The sequence below is a fragment of the Podarcis filfolensis genome, assembly GCF_964270895.1.
Source record: "Podarcis filfolensis genome assembly, chromosome: 6".
NCBI lineage: Eukaryota > Metazoa > Chordata > Lepidosauria > Squamata > Lacertidae > Podarcis > Podarcis filfolensis.
The window spans coordinates 66,518,989-66,541,209 of NC_139609.1; the positions used below are offsets into that span (position 1 = coordinate 66,518,989).

General features: G+C 43.2%; 1 protein-coding gene across 1 annotated transcript; it reads left to right on the top strand.

Annotated features, from left to right (window-relative positions):
* Nucleotides 1-1,718: 1,718 nt before the first annotated feature.
* Nucleotides 1,719-20,437, top strand: LOC310765279 (uncharacterized protein; the record flags this gene model as incomplete). Its single annotated transcript, XM_083620057.1, has 7 exons — nucleotides 1,719-1,821; nucleotides 7,579-7,624; nucleotides 13,235-13,352; nucleotides 15,870-15,929; nucleotides 18,178-18,339; nucleotides 19,304-19,388; nucleotides 20,043-20,437. The coding sequence occupies 7 exons, from the start codon at nucleotides 1,719-1,721 to the stop codon at nucleotides 20,297-20,299; spliced, it is 831 nt and encodes a 276-aa protein (XP_083476183.1). The 3' UTR covers nucleotides 20,300-20,437.
* Nucleotides 20,438-22,221: the final 1,784 nt, after the last annotated feature.

Sequence of the window (22,221 nt, forward strand, 5' to 3'; positions counted from 1 at the left end):
ATTGTGCCCCCTTGGCTCAGCACCCTGTGATGGGGAACCACCCACAATGCCCTATATCCAGGGGTGAAATGGAAAAATGGAGGTGCTGTGTTATTTTTCCCAACAACACTTAAAAAAAAATGTTTCTGGAAAATAGGGCAAAAAGAGAAAAAACGGGTGAAATTTTTCTTGGTTTCCCCTCCACCCCCCGCCTTCATGTCTTTACTCAAGACCATGCTCCTGTTGAGGAGTCAACTTTCCACCAGCCCTGGACCTGGTGCAAAGAGTTCCTATCCTAGGGGATGGAGATTTTAAATAGCCACCTTGATACTGATGAGCAGTCTGCTGACATCACCACAACAAAGCATAGAATGTGGTGTAACCCAACAGCCAATCACAGCATACCACAACTAGTCTATATAATCCCACAGAGGAAAGTCACAACCCAAATTATATGGTACATGGAATAGGAATATATTTCTCTGGCCTGATATTGAGGCTCACAGGGGGAACTTTGGTGAGGTAAATGAGGAAGAAAGCTAGCTTGCAAAAAAGGAAGCACTTAGCACAAACAGCCTGTCCCCAACACACTCCTAGCAACTTCAGCATATTCTCTTCCTAGAACTGTAATAGGTCCCTCACCCTGAAACTCTGCCATCGCCATTCACCCCACTCCAACAGCTGGGTACGCCAGAACAGAGCAGCCCACCGCAACTCAGCAAGGGAAGAGGATTACCATGCTGCAAAGTATTCACCACCATCACTACTTTTTCTGTACAGTGGTACCTCAGGTTACAGACGCTTCAGGTTACAGACTCCGCTAACCCAGAAATAGTACCTCGGGTTAAGAACTTTACTTGAGGATGAGAACAGAAATCACGCAGCAGCGGTGCGGCGGCAGTGGGAGGCCCCATTAGCTAAAAGTGGTGCTTCAGGTTAAGAACAGACCTCCAGAACGAATTAAGTTCTTAACCCAGGATACCACTGTATGTGAATGCTGTGTCTCCCCAGAACTGTATTCTGGAACACTCTTCCCCCTCAATAGTGGGAAGAAATGTTCCCTACACAGGCAAGACCCTCATCCCCACAAGAAGGTAAGTTTGCAGCAGTTTCTGTTCTGACCAGTCTTCCTCACAATCAGCACTGATTCTGTTCCTCTGCAGTTCAGTTTCCTCTAAATGATACCGTATTCATCTTTTCTTCTGTTTAACGCAAATTACAAAATTATTTATGTAATTTACGGATTTAACATAATTAATGACGTAATTTCCACACTATTCGTTTCAACGTAAAGGAAACGGCAAAACAGGTCATTAATAACGTATCAGTTGTTTAATTAAATCAGAAAGTTTGGACCAAATACCAGTCATATTCACTGGATGGATACTTTCCATATTGACTAGATTGATTTCTATTCCAGACCGTTCCAAACACAAACAATGGCAATTTACACAACAACACATGTTGTTTCCACACACATAGGGTTATACAGTAACCCTCAATGGGGAAATGTTAGGTATAACTGTAGTCACAGCCACTTCAGTCTTTCCCTTCCCTGCCCCCAGGGGTGGGGAGGCTGAGGCACAAGCACTAGCTGTCACTCAAGTGGCACCACTCACCCTTCTTTCTTGCTCTCTACCATGCTTTCAGGCTGCTTTGCTCTCCACAGGCTGCTGTTCCACAGACTAGGGACCCCCACCCTCACACATTCTGTGTAGACCAAGTGGGAAACCTCCCCCATGACCATCCACAGGGACCAGGATGCTCTCAGTTATTCCTCCAGGCTGTTGACAACCTACTTGTTCCAGGCAAGCTTCTACATGACAAACGGTTATGCAGCAGGTGAAAGTGCTCCTACAATGGTGCTGGACCCATAAAGGACTCCACTAACTTCACTGCTGTCTGACAAGGCCCTGCCCGACATGCGTCTTTCCCTTTCAGAATGGCCTTCATCTCAGATGCTATTCAATATGGAATGATGAGTTTGCCACATGCATTGTTTCTTTGTCACTAAAGAGTGGTAGATCAGGACCACGTTCTCATCAACCTGGTATGATCTGGTTTGAGCTGGCCTCAGGATGAGGTTCTGAGGAGGGCAGGCAAAGTGTTGGGCTCAAAGGCTAGTGGCTCCTCCACTCTGCTCTCTCAGATCCCCTGGATCTTACAGGGTTGTTGGAAGGATTGCAAGATAATCCTGTGAAGTCCTTTGAACATTCCAAAGCACTCCATATAGAACTGAAGAACTGTAGAGATTGAAGAAACCCTCAGGATCATCTAGTCCAACCCCCTGCAATGCAGGAATATGCAGCTGTCCCTTACAGGAAGCGAACCTGCAACCTTGGCATTATCAGCACCACATTCTAACCAACTGAACTATGTGCTAGGTATTACTACTGCTGCAAATAATAATTATCAATGCTCCCAAATCATCAAGGCAGTCTCCTGCTCTCAATTACTGCTCAGTCTTCCTAAGAACTTTTAATTGAATTTTTACTTACCGTATTTTTCGCTCTATAAGACGCACCAGACCACAAGACGCACCTAGTTTTTGGAGGAGGAAAACAAGAAAAAAAATATTCTGAATCTCAGAAGCCAGAACAGCAAAAGGGATCGCTACGCAGTGAAAGCAGCAATCCCTCTTGCTGTTCTGGCTTCTGGGATAGCTGTGCAGCCTGCATTCGCTCCATAAGACGCACACACATTTCCCCTTACTTTTTAGGAGGGAAAAAGTGAGTCTTATAGAGCAAAAAATACGGCACTTGATTTTTTTACTGTAAACCAAGGAACATTTACTTGATGGGGTGGAAATCCTTAGGAGAAAAAAAGAAGTTGGAAATAACAGTGTGGCTGTCCTTGCCCCCTGCACCCCCACCAAGGGGGGTGGGGAAATGGGAAATCCCACTTCTGGCAAAGGGTCATTGTGGCTAGTGCTACCGTTAAAATTCAGATTGTCTGATTGTGTGGAAGACCAATCAGGGCAGGGGTGTGGTTGGGGAGAATGGGGAACGTGCACCTTTTCAGCAACCTCCTCCCCTAGCAAAGGTGTTTATCCCATTGACAAGCAGTCAAGCAAGCCCCCATGGTCCTTTTGTAATTGCTGCATTAGCAGAGGATCAAGTAGCACTTAATGGTTGCACGCTGTCATAAAACATGCTTGAAAAGGTCAGGCCCCTCGTGAAGGGAGAATATTTGTGGCACTCTGACATAAGCCTTGGCCGCTCACTCGCAACAGGTGCATGCTTGTAGCCCCTCCTCCAAGAACCAACGTCTGCCGTGAACCTCCTCTCCTTACCACATGCCAGGCTGGTTTGCATGACTCCTGCTTGCTGAAGCTCTCACAAATCATTGCTGAGATTAGCAGGGAAGAATGTGGAAAAGGCATTCAAACGCAGAAATGGTGGGCAAGGCAGAAGGCAAACAGGAGCATCCATTCCATCCAGCATAGGCTTTATAGCATAGAATCTTAGAATTGTAGAGTGCGGAGGGACCCCAAGAGTCATCTATTCCTACCCCCAGCAATGCAGGAATCCCAGCTAAAGCATCCATGACAGATGACCAGCCAACCTCTGCTTAAAAAGCTCCAATGAGTGAGAGTCCACAGCCACCCAAGGGAGTTTGTTCCACTGTCAAACAGCTCCTACTGTCATTTTTAAAAAAAAGTTATATCCTTCCTTCTCCCCCCCCCCCAAGAAACTCAACATTGCTTACAGCAATAAAACAGGCATTGCCAAAGACCGAAACAACCAAAGTTCAAATCCACAAAAAACAATAACCATTGAAAAAGCCCACTCATTAAAACACACACAACACGCATACACCTCAGAATCAACAGAAACAGCAGTTCATAAAACCAAAGTAGAGAAACAGAAATGAAAACAGCATTGACAGTGAGAAGGCAAAAGGGTCTTGGCCTAAACAACAACACCTAAAACCATAACATATTGTGGCTTGGTGAATCTCAGTCAGGAGGACATTCCACAGGATGGGCATCTCTCCTGGAAATGTCCTTCACATTGATGCCTCAGATAGCCAAGGAATCTGAAGCAAGGTCTCAGATGATTAGTGGAGCATGAGGGGAGGAATATATGGAAGAAACGGGAGAATCACAGCTTCCCATTGCTGAGTGGCCCACAGGAAAAGCCTCTTGGTCACTTTGAATGGTTCTAGTAGCTACTCAAGCTGTTATGGCTTTCCTTGTATTTCTATGAAATGAAAATACAGAAAGGACAAAGGCTCCCTAAAGGCCTATGCACCAGAGTATACTGCAAAGAAGGTTTCTGAATTGGGACTTTCAGAACTTCATGGGATTGCACACAAGAAACTAAAAAGCGACTTGCTTGGGATTGGTTCACAGATAATTGTGTTGCTGATGTGAGGAAATCAGGAGGCAACAAAAGCTAAAGGTGAATATGTACAGTAATGCTAATGTGTGTACTAAGCACAATATTTTGTACAACCACCATTAGGAGCATAGGACTCTGTCTTATACCTGGCCAGATTATTTCTCCATCTAGCCCAGTACTGACTCTGTTCTGGTTCTCATAAGCTCTCAGGGGTCTTGGGATCAGATGGTTCCCATTACCTGCTACCTGAGATCCTTTTAAATGTAGATGCCAGGGGTGGAACCAGCCTGGGACTTCCTGAAGCATGAGCTCAGCCACTGGGATGTGATCTCTCCCCATAACTTCATAATGATGCGGCATCAGTATTGCCAGACATAATGAAAATTAACCACCTGAAGGCTCATCATCTCTGGTTTTTGCCATCTGTTTTTCTCTCTCCTTCCCTTCCTGTGATTTGGGAAAACTTTAAGGCCGCAGTGGAAATGGAATCCTCCCTTAATGACCGAGGCTGAAAAGAGTGGTCAGTGCAGGAACACTTGAAGTTTCCCCCGACACTGTCAGTGTGGGACTTTTTTATGGGGGACATTCACTGTCCTGCAGCATAAATCACTGCCACAGCTGAACCTTGAGATGGCACAGTCTGTGTGGTCCCAGGAAGGGAAAAGATTATCTGCATTTGAATAGCTACGTTGTCTTAGTAATTGATTGCATTGCTGTTTTTTAATCCTGAAAAGAAAATCCCTGGCAACGTGAGAATCAGTTGTCTGGAGCTATCTGAAGGCCTCTTTGTGGAAGCCTTCTCAAGGGAAAGAGTTGGCACAGATGTACTCTTGGATTGGCTGCAATTGGTTGGATAGAGGGGTCTGGAGATTAGCAGCTGAATTGGAGATGTCCTTGCAGGATGAAGCAATCAGCTCTTCTGTGACTGTTTATTCGGAAAGAAACTATTAAGCTGAATGTTGGTTTGTTACAGTCAATAGAATCTGCACAGGGTCCCCCCCCCCCCAGTCAAGTAAACAAAAACAGTAGGACATCAGCCACAAGAGTTGAGACTCTCTAGTCCAGGGGTAGGCAACCTAACGCCCATGGGCCGGATGCGGCCCAATCGCCTTCTCAATCTGGCCCGCAGACAGTCCGGGAATCAGCATGTTTTTACATGAGTAGAATGTGTCCTTTTATTTAAAATGCATCTCTGGGTTATTTGTGGGGGCTGCCTGGTATTTTTACATGAGTAGAATGTGTGCTTTTATTTAAAATGCATCTTTGGGGCATAGGAATTTGTTCATCATCATCATCATCATCATCATCATCATCATTATTATTATTTTCAAAATATAGTCCAGCCCACCACATGGTCTGAGGGACGGTGGACCAGCCCACAGCTGAAAAAGGTTGTTGACCCCTGCTCTAGTCCTTATCTTAGATTGGTCAAAAATTTCCTTACCAGCAATCCAGTGAAACTGCAGGCATTCCAGATATAACTTCCCTACTTGCATAGAACTCTATGTTTTCTGTGGAATGGGAGTCTTGCGTTCATAATTGAATAAACTCTATGTGTAGGGCAGTGTGCACATGAATTATTGCATGCGGTAAAGGGGATGTGGAGCTCTGGAGTGGTGGCACTATTTTTCTCCTTGCTGAAGCCACCAAATTCTGGATCTTTTCCAGCTTCAGGTGAATTCAAGTGTTTGGTTCAACACATGAACTCTGTATCCAGAGCTCCCCTCCGTGTCTCGGTGCAGATTACACACTCACCCACAGTACCTTCCCTTCCCCACACTGTACAGGGAAGATTTGCAAGGGGGCTTCTACTCACGTGGCTTGAGCTTATCCGGATCCCTCATCATGCAGTAGGTTCTACTTGTGTTCACGCAAACATGAGTAGAAATCCCCTGCAGACCTTTCCAACTCAATGTAGAGAAGATTGGGGACTAAGCGCACAGGGTGATGTGCATAGGCATGGTGGGGGTGGAATTTGTGTGCACACTCCTGCTCCCAACCACAAGTACTGCATTTGCATGTTCCGGCAAACATAGGAACGCAACTTCAATATTAGTGCTTAAGGATCAATGATCCTGTGCAGCAGGGAGCAGATGTGTTGTCTCTGTTGTCTTTACGGTGGCTACTGAAGTCCTTCCTGTTTCAATAAGCCTTTTAAGATGAGATCTTTCTCAGTCTGTATCTGCACTGGAATGGTTTTTAATACGCTTTTATCATTTTATCACTTGTTATTTTATATCCTGGGCTTCTTTGAGAGGAAGGGAGGGGGTGTACATTTAATTAATAAAAGCAATAAACTTGTGGCCCTCCAGATGTTGCCAACATGGCCAATGCTTAGAGATTATGTAAATTGTGTTTTACATAAGTGGTTTGACTCCAGATATGGTTCATCTAAATATTTATCTATGTTATAATATTTTCAGTATATGCACTCACATCACCTGAGCACCAGAATTCAGACCTTTTATGCTGTTCTGATGCATGATTGTAAAACAGAGGACTGTGGGGACAAACATGCTACTAGCTCCATGCCTTGTCACTATTCTGGTTGCCCTACACAAGTTGGAGTCTGGCAGATTGCAATGAGGGGAGTCCTGTACCTGTGGAGGCTCCTTGTACATTTTGAACTCTGGAAAATCAGGGCTCTGAGACGTGCTTCAGATAGTTGCCTTCACACTCATGGAAAGTAACTGGAATGGCAGTGGGGGTGGAGATAGCATGTGCTTCATGTATTTACTCAACCCAGATAGTGAATGCCTGAAGAGGACTAGTGTACCCAATAATGATGCTATTACATCAGTTCAACCGCCTGGGGAAAAAATACGCTGTCTCTAATCACTCATGTAATTTAGGTTTGCAGATTTCTATGGTAATACTGTGAAGGGGAGAGGAAAATACAAAAGGTGCTGGTAAAATTCTTCATTTTTATCCCATATATCAGACAACAAGACATTTTGAGAAATAGCTCAGTGATGCTTGACAATGTACTGCTATAGAAATAGTAAAATCCCAGTTACTCTTATAGAAATAATAGAAGCAGGAGTTCAGTTTGGAGATGTACCCTTATCATTTTTCCTCAGTGTTGTTTGGAGGTCTGTCAGTGACATCCTGTAACCCATTTTGTTACCTTCTCTCTGAAGAATGAGAGAACATGTCTGAGTCTGAATGACAAATTCCAGATATATTATTATTCCTGACGTTTCCTTTCTAGGAAAGGAAGCCTCCCAAGACTATGTACCAAGCAGTTATTAACCAGAAGCTACAGGGCCTGAAGACTCTTTTATAAATAACTATGTAAAGAGGTGAGAAACATTCATTGGGGTAATTTACACTGTTCACCCAATTCACCCTTCAAAAGTGCCATTGCACAGAAACTAGCACCTCCGATGTTGGCAATGTCAAACACACGCACCCTTGGCTTCTCCACTTCTGTTTATGTACGGTGGGTCGTGGGCCTGATCTCACAGGTCACGATATGTTTCCCAATAAAAATTGTTCATATACCCAAAGCCTGAAGTGAAAGAATTTTTACTAGAGCTGGCACCATGGAAAGGGTATGGATGTTGACGGTAAACAAATACTACTGCTGGCAGTGTGAAAGGGCAGCTTCTGTGGGATTGCTCCCTCAGGAATGCCAAGTGCTGTGTGGATTATCTATACCAGCAGGGGTTAGGAATTGAGCATTCTGCTGACGAATTGCTTCAGCGCCTCCCCTATTCTGAGCTCACTTTTCCCTTTGCAGCCTTTACACTATGGGACTTCTGTCTCTTAAGTTGATGTGGCTCCATGTTATCATCAAGTCTAAACCAAATTTGAGAATCTGTTTTACAGAGGGGTTTTTAAAAAAACACACACAAAAAAAGCAAAAACAGGCAGGACCTTATTTTGTCCCCTTTCTGCCGTAGTGTGGTTTGGAATCTACAATTGTCTAATCTTGCATTAAAAAACTATGGCCTTGTTGGCAGCTCTGCAGAGCTGGAGTCTGCTTCGTTAGCTGTATGTAGGAGTTGTGTGACAGAAGGGAAAGGGCTAGGACAGCCTACTTGCTATTATTATTATTATCATTATTTATTAAATTTGTATACCGCCCTATACCCTCAGTGGCCATCACAGCATCCCTAGGAGTGACCTGAAAGCTGTGTAGGAAAGCCTGATCTATTACAATTGCAGTCTCTTCTTGCTATGTTCTACCTTTGTTGTTGTTGTTTAGTCGTTTAGTCGTGTCCGACTCTTCGTGACCCCATGGACCAGAGCACGCCAGGCACTCCTGTCTTCCACTGCCTCCCGCAGTTTGGTCAAACTCATGCTGGTAGCTTCGAGAACACTATCCAACCATCTCGTCGTCTGTCGTCCCCTTCTCCTTGTGCCCTCTATCTTTCCCATCAGGTTCTTTTCCAGGGAGTCTTCTCTTCTCATGAGGTGGCCAAAGTATTGGAGCCTTAGCCTCAGGACCTGTCCTTCCAGTGAGCACTCAGGACTGATTTCCTTAAGAGTGGAGAGGTTTGATCTTCTTGCAGCACCATAATTCAAAAGCATCAATTCTCTGGCGATCAGCCTTCTTTATGGTTCAGCTCTCACTTCCATACATCACTACTGGGAAAACCATAGCTTTAACTATACGGACCTTTGTCGGCAAGGTGATGTCTCTGCTTTTTAAGATGCTGTCTAGGTTTGTCTAGGTTTGTTCTACCTTAAGAACACCTTAAAAACCAGTGCAAAATTTATGGTTTTAAAAGAAAACCATAAACAGCTAAGGAAAAAAGCCCTGGGGATACATCTGGCTATTTTAGGTATGCCCATGATTTAGGCTTCCCTTAGTGTTGCCTCAGTTTCAAAAGCATAAGCACAAAATCCTGTTGAGGGTGAGGAGCTAAGTTGGTAGGGATGGAGACAAAATTTGATTGCACTTAAAGGTGAACTTATCTAATTCCCACTTTCTGAAACAATGTGCAAATTGAAATACACTCATTTTTTTTAAATTTGCACTTCTCCGAATTTTGCAATGCAGTTCCCTAGCCAAGTGTACAAAAATGCATTCACCAAACTGTGCATATAAGTGCATATATTAATGAGAGTAACATACAATATGCTTTATATTTTGCAAAATTGCTTTGCAAAATTGTGTGCATTAAGCAAAACTACATACCCAAAAGTGTCTGTTAGAAGAAATCCACACTAAAATGCTGCTTTCTCATGAGGACTTTTTAAAAAGTGCACACTGATATGGAAATGTGGAGGACTGAGTTTAAAACTGGGAGTGGGGGAATGAGAATTGCTGCCTCTTGTCAATTTTTATCTCTTCCTGTGGCTAATGACATCATCCAAATGAAGCACCTTTTTAATGTGGCAGGGGATTAATTTCATGAAGAGCGAGCTGAACCTTTTTTTTTTTTGAGACCCCTCAGGGACTGAAGGGCGCTGTCCAAGATTTCCATGGACTCTCTGGATACAGGATAGGCCTCGCTTGAACATAAATGTGTCATCAGCCGTGCCTCCTTCTGCAATTCTTGCACCTTTTCCTTTCCTGGTCCCATCGGGAATAGGCGACTGGGCTGCAAATTGGGCATGTTCCCCTCAAAGTAGAAAACAGTTGCTAGATGGAAAGATGGAAGTTCAAGGATGCAGAGTGTAAAATGAGATATGCCTGGGAAAAATTATGCTGAATGAATCTAAAAAGCACATGACTTGGCCTAAGGAATGGGAGATTATCCATTCACTGTCATGAAGATAAACATGTCACAGACGGTCCTTTGGACCATCTGGGGACACCTGATCTGCCAATAAAAGAGATTGACAGGAGCCTGCTGGGCTTCATTAATGCCCAAGGCGGAAAACTGTTTGCTGCCCATTATCTTCGCTTCAAAGGCGTGGATTTGCACCAGTCAAAAATGGACAACAAAAAGGAGACCAACATTATTCTCCTCTTTTGTCTTTCTCATGGGTTGATTTATACCGCCTGGCCTATTAATCAACTTCAACATCTTAAGCATACATCACAGCCTCCACACATTTATTGAAGCCATCTGTACTTTGTACCCTGCCAAACAAATAATTACTTTTCTAGTACCTGCCCCATCCTAATTTCTACTCTGCTTCATATCTATATTGCTGTCAGATCCCTGCACACTACTTATTTTTCTGTCTTTTTCTGTGTCCGTAGGGATTAATCTCACGGTCAGGATGTTGTTCAGGGCAACAGAGTAGGTTGCAAATTAGTTCATCCAGGTTGTGTTTAAGATTGGTTTTCTTTATTTTATTATTATTAAATTGGACAGGCCTGAGTCAATTGCTTCCACTGGCAAAAGGCCAAGCTACATGTACATACCAGATAGCCTTTACTCTTAATCGCTGTCTCCTGGCAAGCTCCAAAAGGTGAAGCAGCTTCTCTTCCTATCAGTCTAAGATTTCTTAGACCACAGTAGTAGGGAAAGTGTTTCTTTACATTCACACATGGGAGCGGATTCTGCAGTCAGGTTTGGGCTAGATTAGAATAAAATGCTTCCTGGAAGAATCCCAGTAGAAGAAGAGTTTGGATTTGATATCCTGCCTTTCACTCCCTTTAAGGAGTCTCAAAGCAGCTAACATTCTCCTTTCCCTTCCTCCCCCACAACAAACACTCTGTGAGGTGAGTGGGGCTGAGAGACTTCAAAGAAGTGTGACTAGCCCAAGGTCACCCAGCAGCTGCATGTGGAGGAGCGGAGACGTGAACCCGGTTCCCCAGATTATGAGACTACCGCTCTTAACCACTACACCACACTGGCTCTCCAGTAGACAATCATTTCCTGTTACGTTGTGGTCTTTCTTTCTCCCTCCCAGCTATAAACAGCCATATATAACATGTTGTGTAAGGAATACTGCATTTTTTTATTTTTGACAACCGGAGCAGTTAAGAAATCATTTGTTTATTTATTACTTGGGGGGGGGAGCAGAGAATAAATATGAAATAGAATGTAATACTGTGTTGCCTGAACGTAGTTTTCTAAGGACTTCAGCTCATACTTGATCTACATATAGAGAAGAATGAAAGTGGTCCAGTAATTAAAAGGTGGCAGACTGGACTGAACTATTCTAGGTTGCAAGAGGAGTCACAATTTTTATAATGTTTTCCCATGTTGTTGTTGTTTTAAAATCCTTACAAATAAAATACAACAGGGAGATACTAGCCCATTTTACTTCTTGCTCTGCTAGTTTATTCGTTGTGGGGAGGCTTTTATATTTAAAAGGTTGAATTCACCAGCAGTCTGAAATGATATGTCAGCTCAGGATTCTTAGACCACTGGTTGTCTTCCAGTGGTCAGTTCAGAGTACCTGTTTAGCTATACAGGTGACTCCCCACTTACCGTATTTTTTGGTCCATAAGATGCACCTGACCATAAGACGCACCTAATTTTTAGAGGGGGAATGCAACAAAAAAATATTCTTTGAAGGGAGCGCTGAACAGAGCCTGTATGCATCCCAGGCTCTGCTCAGCGCTCCCTTTCACGAGCTGCGTGGAGCGTGTGTGCGGCGCTTGCAGGCTTTTCCCCAAGGAGGGAGAAGAGCAGCCCGTCACTGACGGGCTGCCCTTTTCCCTCCTGGGGTAAAGCCCCCAAGAGCTGCACACACGCTCTGCGCGGCTCTTTAAAAGGAGCACGGCTCTTGGGGGCTTTTCCGGGAGGTGGGGGAAGGGACAGAGGGGCTAAGCCAGAAGCTAGAACAGCAAGAAGGAGCGCTGCGCAGCGATCCCTCTCACTGTTCTGGCTTCTGGGATAGCCGCGCAGCCTGCATTCACTCCATAAGACGCACACACATTTTCCCTGACTTTTTAGGAGGGAAAAAGTGTGTTTTATAGAGCAAAAAATATGTTCCAGGCCCCCATGCACTTAAGTAAAATGTGTGCAAGTGGGGAGCCCGCTGCAGTACATTCAGCTTCCCGCCCAACAGCTGTTGAGCAGGGTAGCATGGCAGCAGCGAGAGCTCTCATGCCCTTTAAATGTGAACTAAATCGTATTTCTCACCCATCCCTAGTCATGGCCGCCTTTCTCTCTCTCTGGAATTTGTATTGTTGTGCTGTGATGACTGCTTACATAGTTATGACAATGCCTGTTGGGACAAATAATAGTAAACTATGCCAAGTGCAAAAGATTAAGAGCCAATTCATACAGCCGTTAGACATGAGATTACAAAATACTGGTTTTGCCTGTGGCTCAGATGCTGCCTGGTATACATGATTAAGCTTTCACATACCCATTTTAGATATCTTTTGAGGGTTTGCTGTGGCGTTCAAGACATTTAAGTGGGATGTGGGTGGCACTGTGGTCTAAACCACTGAGCCCCTAGGGCTTGCTGATCATAAGGTTGGCAGTTCGAATCCCTGCCACGGGGTGAGCTCCCATTGTTCTGTCCCAGCTTCTGCCAACCTAGCAGTTCGAAAGCATGCCAGTGCAAGTAGATAAATAGGTACCGCTGCAACTGGAAGGTAAACAGTGTTTCCGTGTGCTCTGGTTTCCATCACGGTGTTCCGAAAGCTGTTTGCAGACAAACACCGGCTCCCTCAGCCTGAAAGCAAGATGAGCGCCACAACCCCATAGTCACATTTGACTGGACTTAACTATCCAGGGGTCCTTTACCTTTACCTACCTTTCAAGACATTTAATCCTACACATAGATAGGTCACACACTTCAGCTACATTTCATAGTTTCTGACAAAAGCGGATGAGAAAGGGATTGCAGATGCCTCAGATCAGCAGAGACTTGTCATAAACAACGAGTGTGAGCATGCCTTTCATTAATTCAGTTTCTTCCCTCATGGGGCAAGACCTTTCCTTATTCTCTGAGTGCCTTAGAGGAGCAGACTATACATTTAGCCTTCCAGTAGCCTCATAGATGAAAAGAGACAACATCGTTCTCCAACTTTTTCTTTTTTATTCCAGCTCCTTTGGCCATTTCCAAGCAAAGGAACACGGCATTGCCTCGGGGACATCAGCAAGATCAGCTGATGATGACAATTTGAGATGTGGGCTGTGTCTGACCAGGCTTTCTGTCACCAAGGTAATCTGCAACCGGTATCCGACAGCTTCATTCAGCAGCCTTGTAAATGTTCTCAGATCGCCTGTCCACCCCTGTGCTATGCTGCAGCTCCTGCTGGGGCCCTGAGGCAAATGGACGAGACGAGAGATCGTGTGGTAGTCAAGTTGTAAAACAAGATAAGATTTCACAAAGCAAATGAAATCAGTTACTGTCAAATGTGCTGCTAGGAGTATGTTTCATCATTCGGTGCACATAGCTGAGTGCGATCTGAAGAGAAACCAGAGTATCGTGCACATGGCTGATAGCTAGTTTCTTTAATGCAGAACAGATCTTCTCATTCATGGTGGTTTATAGAGATAAACAGCTCTTGCTCTCTTCTCCCAAACTTTTCTACTAATCTCTTACAAGGAACAACAGAGGGTGAAATCTACCTGTTCTCCCACTGTTCCATTAATAGCCCAGTGCTCTCTGGATCAACATGTACTTAAACTAAGAGAGAGAAATCTGAATCTGAAGCTCTGTGCTAATGGGGAGTCTATGACTTTACAGCAAAGTTGATCTGTTGTTCCCTTCTTGGGCTAATTTGAGCTCAGCTCTATGACCTGTGGATTGCAAATTCAAGCCAGCCTCTTATTCAGAAGTAATTCCTACCCTATTATGCCTTTGTGGTGCAAGTCCATCCCTTCCAGTATGTTTCTGCCTTTCAAATGCGTGGAGAGTAATAGCAATACCAAGCCACTTCTCTGAGGGTGCCTCCTGTATTTTTCAGGTGGGATTTACACACATCTTGGCACTTCAGGTTTGTGCAGTTAAAGGAGATTAACGTTCAATAAACAAATAGTAGTGCTGTACAACTCACTGTACAGGACTAACAAAGATCACTTTAATAATACATACAAATGATGATGGGGATTCAGTTTACATTTAACGGTGAACCTAACCAATTCACATTTTCCAGATCAATATGCAAATAAAAACACAGCCATCCTTCAAAATTTGCACTTCTCCAGTTTTTGCAGTACAATTCTGCAATGAAAAGATGCTTACAAAATTGCATCCGTTAGGGTACAATGTGCATAAAAATGCATGTATTAGTGAAAATGGCATACAAAAATGCATTATATTAGCGGAAATTGCTCTGCAAAAATATGTGTTTGGGGCAAAACTGCATACAAAAATGTGTACATTGTGAGAAATTTATACCACAATGCTAATGAGTTTTCATGAAGACTTAAAAATAATAATAATCACAAATTGAAGTGAAAATGTGGGGAACTGAATTTAAGACTGGAAAACCGAGAAATGGAAAGAAACTAAAATGGGTAGAATTCCCCTTCCCTGCTTGCCAAGTACTTTGTCCTTTACCCTAAATAATAGAGAAGGACCACTGAAATTTAGCATATTCCAGAAATCCTGGTTCTGTGCAGAGTTTCAGCATTGTCCTTTTTTGGACTGCAAAAACAAACACATTTCCAGCTCCAACAAGCAGGAAAAGATGTCAAGGGTGGTGCTGAATGATAACTCCATTCGGAACCATTGCATCATATCATAGCAGTGATGCTACTTTGACTGGAGTCCAAGGTGTCTGCAGCCTGGAGCAATTGCTCACTGTCCAGCCTCAGACAAACATTCCAGGGGAATCTAATGCCTGTACCTGGCATGGCTCCTCCCGTGCCATAAATGGTTACATTACATTCAAGCTGGCATTAAAGAGCAGGGCTGAAACCTCATCCATCCAAGACCCAAATTGGCTTAGCATGTGTGCAGGTTATCAGAGATCGCTAAGCCATCTTGAAGTCTATTTACTTTCAGACAAAGGCTAGAGAACAAGCTCCCTGCTTCCTTGAAACTTGCCTGTAGGCATTCTGTGGTTTCTTTGATATGTAATGCAACAAAAGGCAATTCTAATTGTGCTGGAAACGAGAGCATCCAAACATAGGTCCTGAAACATGGGTCATTCTGGCACTAACTGTGGTTGTTGGTGCCACTTCTGGACAGGGGCAGGGGATCCCATAGACCTGGCATAGAATCAGATCAATGCTGTGGTGTGCCCCTCCAGCTCAGAAATCTAGAGGCAACCCCCTCTCCCCAGTGCATTGTGAATGTGTGCCTAATTACTGTAGTGTTTTTGCCTTTTGGCACACTTAGAAAAAGTATGTGATGTCATTGGTGCCAAAAAACATCCTTTGTGCTCAAAGAAAAGAAAATGCTAAATTAAAACCAGGATATCCGCAGTTATTGGATATCCCTGTTATTGGCTATTAGAACAATCTCCTGCATGTCCAGGTGTGAGAACAGTTTAAGAACAGCACTGCATACCAGGTAAGGTGATATGCTGTTCTGTGTGAAGGATCTGAAGCAAGACCTAAGAAACATACTTTTTGCTTTCCTGCTTCCCACCGCTGCCACCACCTCCTTAGCCGGCCCAGCCTTTGTTATCCAAGAACACTGTTACAGAACTCATTTTGTAAACTGAGTACAGGAAACTGAGATAGGAAAGCTTTTGGGGTTTCAAAGCCACTCTTTTGCTTCTCACAGTTAAACCATCTGGTGACGGAAGAACTGGTAAGCCATGGAATTCCAGCTGTGGGCATTTCGGTAAGGGCACCTGTTGTTTCTCCTTTCTTAGGTTATTCTGTTTTTCTAGGGCAAGAGTGGGCAAAAAATAATAATAAAATGGTCCAGAGGTGAATTCTCCCAGTCTAACCTGTTGAGATGTGCATCCCCTTTTGGAGCCAGAGATAAAAGTGTTTGAAATTAATTAATTAATCTGGAATAAACACTGCCCTGCTTCAGTTTTAACGATAGCTACCTCCTATTAGAATTCCCAACCCTATGCATGCCTACACTTCTGGGTTTGGTGAGGTTTCTCTTGAGTAAGTATGCAGATATATTTAGTACAATAGACAAATACAGCTACTATTCTGAAAAACAAGCGGAAGCAATTCCTTTTTGACTTTCTTGTGCTACACACACACACACACGACAGAAGTCTACCAATTTGTTCTTGAACAACAGGGCAAAGAACATATTGGATGCTATCCAACTAACTCGTTCTGTCAGTGTATTTCCACTTGTGCAATGGAACTTCCTGCCTCACCTCCTCCCCTGGTACTCCCTAACTCTTTTCTAGAGGATTCCCCAAACCTCTGGAGCAGATTTGGTGGGGGTGCACAAGGGGAGAGGAGAGAGGGGAAAGTTGTGTTGTGCAAGTGGAAACCCTTGTGCAGACGGAACAAATTCATTGGATACAGCCCAGCTTCCCCAAGCCATACAGTCAAGAAAAATGTAACAAAACTAAAATCATTTTTATCCAATAAAATACTGTTACTTAGAAATTGGGAGGGAATATTTCTAAAAGTGAAAAAAGAGAGAGAGAGAGAGAAAGAGAAAGAGAAAGGAAACGATCAAAAAGGGATTAAACTCCAATGAGATGACAGCTCCAGTTCCAGGGACCTCATAAAATGAGGTTGAGGTTGAGTAGAAGAAAAGAATGGCAAGGACATTTGAGTGGATGGGAGGAATTGGGAAGTTGTCCTAGACTGAGGAGTGTTTATGGTCATGTACAGGTCTGCTGTACATCAACTGTTTTTCACAATGCATGTTGAACCTATTAAAGAACTTAATTGAATGTAATCATTTTTAACTCATTAATTAATTAATTAATTAAATTTAAATATATTTGTATCTTACTGATATCTCTATATACTTGTCTTTTGAGATATCCATGTGTTAAGACAATTTGCAATTTAATAAACAAGTGCTACCAGTCAGGAACATGGCCCCCCATAGCACAGCTCTGGTCAGCCTCAATAATTGAGCTAAGCAAGCAAGGGGTCGACTCTGCAGAGGAGAGCTGTTTGTCAGAGTTTAGAGAGGACAGCCCAGCCCCCCTCATTCCCCAGGGAAGAAGCTGTTAGATCCCAAGGAGAGGAAGAGTTGGAAGTTGGCCCGAGCATTGCCAGGCAACTAGGAGATAAGCCAGAGTCTGAGGCTGTGTCTTCTGGGAGTGGGGAGGAGGTGGGTCAGTTGTTCAGTCCCTGTACTAGGAGGCTGGAGAAGCTCAGAGAACAACGTAAGGAAAGGAGAGAAAAGGCGGGATTTTGGCATTCTTCCTATTGTGGGAGGGACAATGAGTCAGACTGAGCAACTACTATTAATGAGAGCACACGGGAGGCTTTGCTCTGGATGTGTTTTTTCTTGTAAATAAACTTGCATAAAACTGGCAGAGAGTTTTTATTGCTTATCAGACTGCTTGCCTGCCAGAGATCATTATAGCACCATTCAGTGTTAGAAAGTAAGGGAATTTATATAAAAAAAATCCTTTTCATGCCCTGTTATGGAAACACACAGGAATCAAAGCAGCCCCAAAAGCAAAGGGTAAGATGTAACGTACCATGAGCTGCTGTCAGTTAATGCCTGCAGCCAGTTAATGCCTCCATTCCAAATTCTCTGGAAAGTTGAAGAACCTGGGGAACAAATTTCGAGGACTTGGGGGCAGGGGGAGAAAAGAGAAACCAGAATTTCTGTGGCATAAGCCAATATCTGTTACACAAGCCATTGCGTACCACCCCAAAGTGCATTAACGTGTAGCCTTAATTAGCAAGTTTTCATATTCCTTGATTCATAAGTAGTCAGCAGTATTGGCATTGCAAGATGACTTTTCCATTACATTTGTAACAGTTTGATGGAAATCTTATTGTTAGATGCAGTTAATTTAATCATTGTATTATATATTGATTGGCACCTGAAGTGCTGGATCATAGGAAACAGCTTTTGGGGAAATGACTGTCTTGAATGACAGAGACAAGCAGCATTGTTTGCCTTTGTTGTCTTTCTCCCACAGCCTTTTGGAACCTGGAAAACATCGTGCAAGAATGTCATCCAGGCTGGTTTCGATACAGTGAAGGATGTTTTAGACTCTGGCTATGTCCCCGTTTTACATGGTGATTGTGCTCTGGACTCGGAGCAGCACTGCTGCATCTTATCTGGAGATAAAATCATTGAGGTGAGAGATGAGTTCAATTTCATGCATACCAATATGTAAATAGCACTGTGTTTATCCTTAATAGGTCATTCCCATCTTTGTCAGGTCCTTCAGCTGGCAGCTAGGGATGGGGAAGACATTTGATTCAGTGTGCTTCTAATGGTGAACCTATCACTTTCCAAAACCATATGCAAACCGAAACACAGCCATCCTCTGAAATTTGTGCTTCTCTGAATTTTGCAATGCAGTTCTCCAGCCAAGGAATGTGTACAAAAATGCATTGCTAAGGCAACATATGCCCAAAAGCCCATATTTGTGAAAATAACATACAAATGCATTGCCTTGGGGGAATAAAAATGTGCATAGTATGCAAAATTACATATAAATTTATTATGGCATAAGCTTCTGTGGACTATGGTCCACTGCACTAAATGCAGCAAACTGTGGTCCTCCAAAACCTATGCCACAATACATTGGTTAGTCTTTAATGTGCTATAAGTCTCTTTCTTGTTTTCATTAACAAGCACCCCTAAACTGATCATTTACATTCTACAAGTTGTATATAATTTTCCATGTCACTTTTGTAACTGTGCACAAATATTTTGTATGAACATCAGCAAATAGTTTTAAAGAAATTATTGCCTAAGCTGCAGGGAGGTTTTGCTCTTATTATTCTCTCTCTTCCTCTGAAGTAAACAAATTCTCATAATACGTTTTCTGCATTTTCAGATACAAGGTTAATATAAGAGGTGGCCCTCAGATTTTAAGGTGCACAATTAGAACAGAAGCATAGTTCCATGGTAGATCACATGCTTTGAATACAGAAGGTCCCTGGTTTCCTTTATGTAATCTGAGGACTGAGAAAGGCTACTTTTTGAGTTACTGAGAGATGCTGCCCAGTGAGAGCAGAATCCAACTCAGCTAGATAGACCTGACTCAACATAAGGCAGATTTACATGGTCCTGTTCAATTTTTCCTCTTGCAGGTTCTCGCTAAGAAATTCTCTCCTAGGCGAGTTGTGTTTCTCACAGATGTCAGTGGAATTTACAGCTCTCCACCTGATACCCCAGGTACAGAATACACATGTATAAAATAGGACAATTTATTTTGCACAGGTGTGAAGTATTGGCATGAGGGGCAAATCTAGCCAGTATCCAGACCAGCATGAAGAACTAGTGACTGAACTATGCAATTTGTAATAAGCATAACCATAATTATTCATGAAGTCTTGTCTTGACGTATTTATGTTCTACATATATCTTTCAGCAGATTTGACATGCTCTTTCCGAGCATAGGCATCTAGAAGGGTTGTGAGAAAGAGGGTATTTTCTGTGGTGTTTTGAAAGGGCAGTGGGAATATTAAAGCAGAATCCAGGAAACATATATAATAGGCACCATATTTGCACATGTCTTTAGACAGATGTGTGACTTGAGAGAGTACAATCATGCCCTTATAGAGTAACAAGATGGTACCTTAAGTGATGTGCAGAGTCATTAAAGAAAGCTGGGGGGGCGCAGTTTGGACCTCCAAATTTCTGTGTGATCTTCCTAACCATTATGTCATCCAGGCTTCCTCCTTTGGCACAGGGAAATGACACATGGATTAAACTAACTGTTTCCATGTTGCAGTGTCTTTATGCTTTGGGGTTGACTTTTTCATGTTGTGTTTTGAGACATATATCCTTCTGGTAGCAATTCTGAACCATGTGTTTATTTTGGAACAGGCGCTAGGCTTGTGGATTCCATTGTCGTCAGCCCTGATGGAAATATGGAGCCACCTGTGCTCAGCTCTGTGCTGCCACATGATACTACTGGAGGTGTGTCCTTGAAGCTGCAAACTGCTGTAAATATCGTTTCCCAAAGTCACGGAACCATTCCAGTTCTGATCTGCAAACTGGACAGCGAAGCGGCTGAAAGGGCTTGTTTGACTGGGGAGCTGAAGCAAGGCGAAGGCACAACATTTTCCTTCGCAAAATCATGAAGACATCTCTGCATGAGCCTTAAATGAGGTGGAAGAAGAATTTAACTGAGGTGCTACCATTGGACTTCAGAATCTATTTGTTGTACTTGTCATCGTCGATGCCAGATACCTTAAATTAAATCTGTGGTCCACTGATAATGTATTAGCATTGAATGATGGCACCATCTTCTACTATGGCAAAATATTGTTTTCTGCCTCGGTGACCTCAGTGTTCAAAATAGTTTACAACTATGTGACTACACAAGCCTCGGTGGACTTAGGTTACACTCAGAAATTGTATTCACTGTGTTAGTTTTAGCCATTTCTGACATTCCTTTCACACTTCAGTACCTATATATTGCCGGGTTGCACTCACTCTTATTCACAGCAGAAGGTACTACAGTGTGAAAGGGATGTTAGAAATTGGGGTTGCTGCCTCCCCTCAACAGCTGTTGAGGGGAGGGGCAATCCTGGGGGGTGTGATGCTCCACAAGTGACTTTCCGAAAGGATCCAATGCACAGCCCTACACAAAACTCCCACAATTTTCTGGATTTCCAGGACAGCAAGCAGATTTTTTAAAATAGCAAATATCACAGAAACAAGTGCTGAACTTGCTCTAGATTTTCCTGGTTTTCTGGAAGTGGCTTTTACATAATGTGAAAGCTCAGGTATAATGTGGAAAGTAACAGGGGAACGTCAGGAAAACAGAATGAACTGGCCTGTGAATGCAGCCTTAGAGATGGAGATCCCTTGTTGATTTGTTATCCCATATCCAAATGAACTCTCCTTTCTACTCTCCAGATTGATGCCAGGGAGTTCATCAAAATAATAAGCCAATTTATATATATAATGTACTATAATAAAGATAAAAATTGGCAGCATAATAACAGTTCCAGATAGCCAAAATAGGAATAAAAAGCATATTAACATTGAAATCAGATTAAGATAATGATGGTGTTTAGTCACAACAATAATAATTAGTAGTCACATTTATATTCCACCCTTCCTTCAAGGATGCAAGATAGCATTCACGGCAATTATTCTGTTTTCACCTCATGAGAATCGTGTGAAGTAGTTTAGGCTGAGAAGGAAAGGAAGAATGTCTTTGTCTTGGCCAGGATCACCCAGTGAGGTTCCTGGCCATGCAAGGATTCAAGCACAAGTTTCTCTGGTCCGTGTCCAACACTATTGTTTCCACTACACCATACAGCCTCTCCATTTAGTACTGGAAGGACCTTAGCTCAGTTGTTGCCCTGTTTCACACTGCGTGAGGAGCCTGAACTCAGATTACAGTTTCTACCAAAAACATTAATGCTCTAATCAGCACAGTACATAAGCAAAGCAAGAGTCAAAGGCACAACAGGGGCAAGGCATCGCTACACAAGCTGAGACATTGATCTAACAGTTCATATGCTCCTGGAACCCTGTTATATAAATTATTATTATTAGGGAAGTTTTTAATGTCTGATGCTGTATTATTTTTAATAGTTGGTTGGAAGCCACCCAGAGTGGCTGGGGAAACCCAGCCGGATGGGCGGGGTATAAAAAATAAATTATTATTATTATAACAGAATGGAGCAGTATGGCTTTAGCACAGCCAGCGGGGTGCATATTTGGTCTGAGGAAGCAAACAGGAACTCCTTCTTGTGTGTCTGTGTTGTCTGTTCATGCCAGCAGTGGTGTCTCCCATGTCCTAGATGGCAGAGGAGGAGAGAGGACCAGCTTGGAATTGGCCTTGATAGCTGATGTTTCCTTTAGAGGAGGAGGCTGAATGGGAGCTGAATGGAACGAGATTCCGGGTACACAGGAGGCAGTGTTGCGGCTAGGGGTTGGACTGGTATGGGTTGATGAAATAACAGCCCACAAGGTTCCACCCTGGGCTCAGAGTCCTCACCTACCTCATTCTCCCTGGTTCCTGAGATCAAGAAGCAGTTTTTTCATC